General features: G+C 33.9%; 1 protein-coding gene across 1 annotated transcript; it reads left to right on the top strand.

Moving 5' to 3' along the window:
• The first annotated feature begins 2,182 nt into the window (after positions 1 to 2,182).
• LOC142630415 (putative calcium-binding protein CML47) lies at positions 2,183 to 3,202 on the top strand. Its single transcript, XM_075804407.1, has one exon. It carries the CDS (start codon positions 2,238 to 2,240, stop codon positions 2,874 to 2,876), a length of 639 nt encoding a protein of 212 aa, XP_075660522.1. The 5' UTR covers positions 2,183 to 2,237; the 3' UTR covers positions 2,877 to 3,202.
• Positions 3,203 to 3,820: the final 618 nt, after the last annotated feature.

Raw genomic sequence — 3,820 nt, 5'->3', positions numbered from 1 at the left:
AAAAGTTGTTGTGTAAAATAGAAATAATAGATTCTTATATTAGAATAAACAGAAAATTTTGCACTAATGCGAGTAATTCTATAATAGTAACAATTCCCAAAAGCAAAAAAGAAAAGGAGAAGGAAAAAGACCGATGATTCAATTGTAAAAAGAAAACATATGCACACTTTTATGTTCTTTCCAAACAGAATATTAAGTACTTCTGAGTACATCTATATGATATTTTTTCTTCTCATGTAAATGTAAATTAGGCGGTAAATATATATAATGAGACTCACTATTATGTTAGGAGAAAGAGTTATACTCACCGAATATTGAATAATTGCTTGCAAAAAACATTGGACTCACACAACCCCCCCCCCCCCCCCAACCCACCAAAAAAAAGAGTAGGTAGAACCTATAGCATTTCGTAAAAGTTTTGGTGAGTGTGTGAACTCTTTAAAACGGCTTTTTTTTTTGGGGGGAAATTACTCGTTTCCCACCTGTAGTTTGTCTAAAAAACACTTTACTTACCTGTGGTTTAAAAATTGGTACTTTATCCATGTGAGGTTAGCTCAGTTTGTCTCCCGTTACTCACATCGGTTAAAAATAGGGGTAAATTTGTATTTTTGTTACCCTATTATGTCTCTCTCCTCTAAAAACATAAAATAACTAAAAAAATCAAGGGAAAAGAAGATCTAAAAGCTAAGTTTTGTAAAAATTATTTTTAACAAATATGAATAATGGGAGACAAACAGAGCTAACCTCAGGCAAGTAAAGTGCCAATTTTTTAACCACAGGTAAGCAAAGTGTTTTTTAGACAAACCACAGGTAGGCAAAGTGTAATTTTTTTTTTTTTTTTGAGGTAGCTTGGACTTTAACTAAGATGTCAGCTAATTTTTAGAGATGTGAACAATGACTGGGAAAAGCAAAGAACACCTACAAATTTGAAGGGTGAAGCAGACATCATAAGCAATATGTTTCTTTTTCTTTTGTCCCCCCTAAAGTTGAGGGACTCTTGTACCTGGATAGAACCCGAGCTCTCTCCTCTATAAGGAGAGTTAGAAAAAAAAGTGCCATTGAGCCCAAAAAATAAGGATAAAAAAAAAAACACTCTTGGCTAGCCATATGTTTGATCATGAATGATCAACTATCAATTCATTAAATAATATGAACCAAGTGTAGCACATTCATCTTATTTAATTTAATATTTTTTTTTAATTTAGAGAGAGAGAGAGAGAATCAAATGTGGCACAAATTAGTAAAGCTTCTGGAGAGAAACATATTAGTGCATCAGCAACTTTGTTTAATTTTATTTTATTTATCATGACTGAATTATGTAATTACTTCCTTGAAATACTGAAAAACATGTCCGATGTACAACTTTCACCATGAGTAAGTTTTTAAGCATCCCATATTAAGATCAACAACATTCCTCTTCCAAATGTTGCTATTAAGTTCTTGTTTTTATTGGGTTTTTTTTTTTTTTTGGTGCCAAATTCACTTGTAATTCTGCTTAATTTTTATGTATGTTTGGATTACATTGTAATTGGGTAGAGTGCGTACGCGTTGGTCACTATTGCTAAGAAGACCATTTCATTCTTGCGAAATGCAAGGCTTGCCGGCAAGTTCAACATGTGTCTAGAAATATTTTCTAAACTAAGGCTTGTATTGGTTTAGAAAATATTTTTAGGAACTTTTTGTGCAAAAATTAAAAAGTAATTTTTTTTTACCACTTTTTATATTTCTCATAAAAATGATATAAATTTTTTCATAAAATAGTCCATTAATAAATGTCCTAAGAACGTCTATTAATCATCAATAATAAAAAAGAAAACATATGCAAAAGTATCTTTATATGTTTAAATTATACTTGAAATGTAAATTTATATTGTAAACACATAAAAATGACAAACGATGTAAATACTTGAAAAAATGCACAATATTTACTATTTTTTGCAAATGTAGACAACACTTTGTCTACCATGTAAATCTAAATTGTACCATATAATGTGAAAGAAGAATACCCCTATGTAAAAACCACAAAATTTTCACATCATTGTGTGGAAACTGTGTGGCTCTGGACATCCAATTTCTCCTCACTTTCCCAGGAGACGGTGGACTTTGTCATTAGCTAGTATTGCTGCTACATATATTGGGAACACTTTGTCACACTCTTCACTAAACCCAAATAAAACGACCATTTTTATTTTCTCTGCCTCTAAAGTCTATAGTCATATTTTTCCACATTCTAAAATATGGATAAGACACAGAAGGATGAATCTCTCAGCCCTATCTCACTTCTTGTAGTTTTTTCACTTCTCATAACACTTAGTTGGGTCACTATACTCCGAGACTTATACTCAAGTTTTCGGCTTATACCTCAAATCTTCATAGACTTCGTTTATGGTGCATGGAAGGTTTGGAATGAAAGAAAGGCCACAATTCAGGAAACTTCAATCCACAAACTTGGCACCCATGAAAAAGTGGATAATGAGAAGCTTTCTGAAGAAGTGGAAATGGTGCTTAAAGAGGAGGGTGATGAGAATAAGCTATCTGTGGGAGAGGTGAAGATAGTGATGGAGAAAATTGGAACATTATGCGATGACCACCCTGATGCTGAAAATTATGAAGAGGGGATGGGTCCAGATGAGATTGCAGGGCTGTTTGAGGAGGAGCCAAGTCCAGAGGAAGTGAAAGAAGCATTTGATATATTCGACGAGAACAATGATGGGTTCATTGATGCAGGGGAGTTAGGAAGAGTGCTCTGTTCATTGGGGCTCATGGAACCTTTGGAAGTGGAATGCCAAAAGATGATCAGAGTCTTTGATGACAATGGAGATGGACGAATTGATTTCAAAGAATTCGTCAAACTTGTGGAGCACAGCTTCTGCTAAAGTAAATGACACTCCCAAGTCCCAACTCTCAAGCCCTCTTCTTCTTGCATTAATGGTGGATCCCACTGTAAATTTAAATAATGAGATTCACTATTATGTTAAAATAGCGAATTTTACTCATTGATTAATTACTCGAAAAAAAAGGCTGGACTCACATCAAACAAAAAATAGAAGTCTGAAGGACAACCTGCAAGCTGCAGCATTCCATGAGAGTTTTGGTAAGTGTGAAACCTTAAAAGCTGCTGGATTTTTTTTTTTTTTAATTTCTTTTTTGAGGGAGCTGGAATTTTAACTAATATGTAAACTAATTTTAAGAGACATTAACAATGACTTGGGAAAAGCAAAGAACTCCTACAAATGAAAGTTAAAGCAGACATCTCAAGCCATATGTTTCTTCCCTCCCCCCCCCCCCCTCTCACCCCCTCAAGTTGAATGTACCAGAATAGACTCCCGTGCTCTCCTCTATAAAGGAGAGTAAAAAAAATGTCATCGAGCCAAAGAAGGAAAAAAAAAAAAAAAAAACTCACTCTTTGCAAGGCTTATGTTTGATCATGAATAATTAACTATCAATTCATCAAATAAAATGAACCAAGTGCAGCACATTCATCTTTTTAAATAAAAAAGAAAGAGGGAGAGCGAGCTTAATTTCGTGTCAAATTTATTTGTAATTCTACTTAATTTTCATATATTTTTGGATTACATTATTATTGGGTAAAGTGCTTGAACCCTGGTCACTATTGATAAGAAGACCATTTTGCTATTGTGAAATGCAAGACTTGCCAGCAAGTTCAACTCGTGCCTGAAAAAGGAGAAGCCTTTTTCCATTGCAATTCATGAGCACTTCGCTCTTGTGACTAGCTCAAGGGTAGAACACAGTTGTTTATGCGAAACGTTTTGATATTCTATTATTCTTAGTACCGTTGGTTGTCAGTTGCCCATATTAA

This window comes from Castanea sativa, chromosome 4 (genome assembly GCF_040712315.1).
Source record: "Castanea sativa cultivar Marrone di Chiusa Pesio chromosome 4, ASM4071231v1".
Classification (NCBI taxonomy): Eukaryota; Viridiplantae; Streptophyta; class Magnoliopsida; order Fagales; family Fagaceae; genus Castanea; species Castanea sativa.
This window is presented reverse-complemented; position numbering and strand designations above follow the sequence as displayed.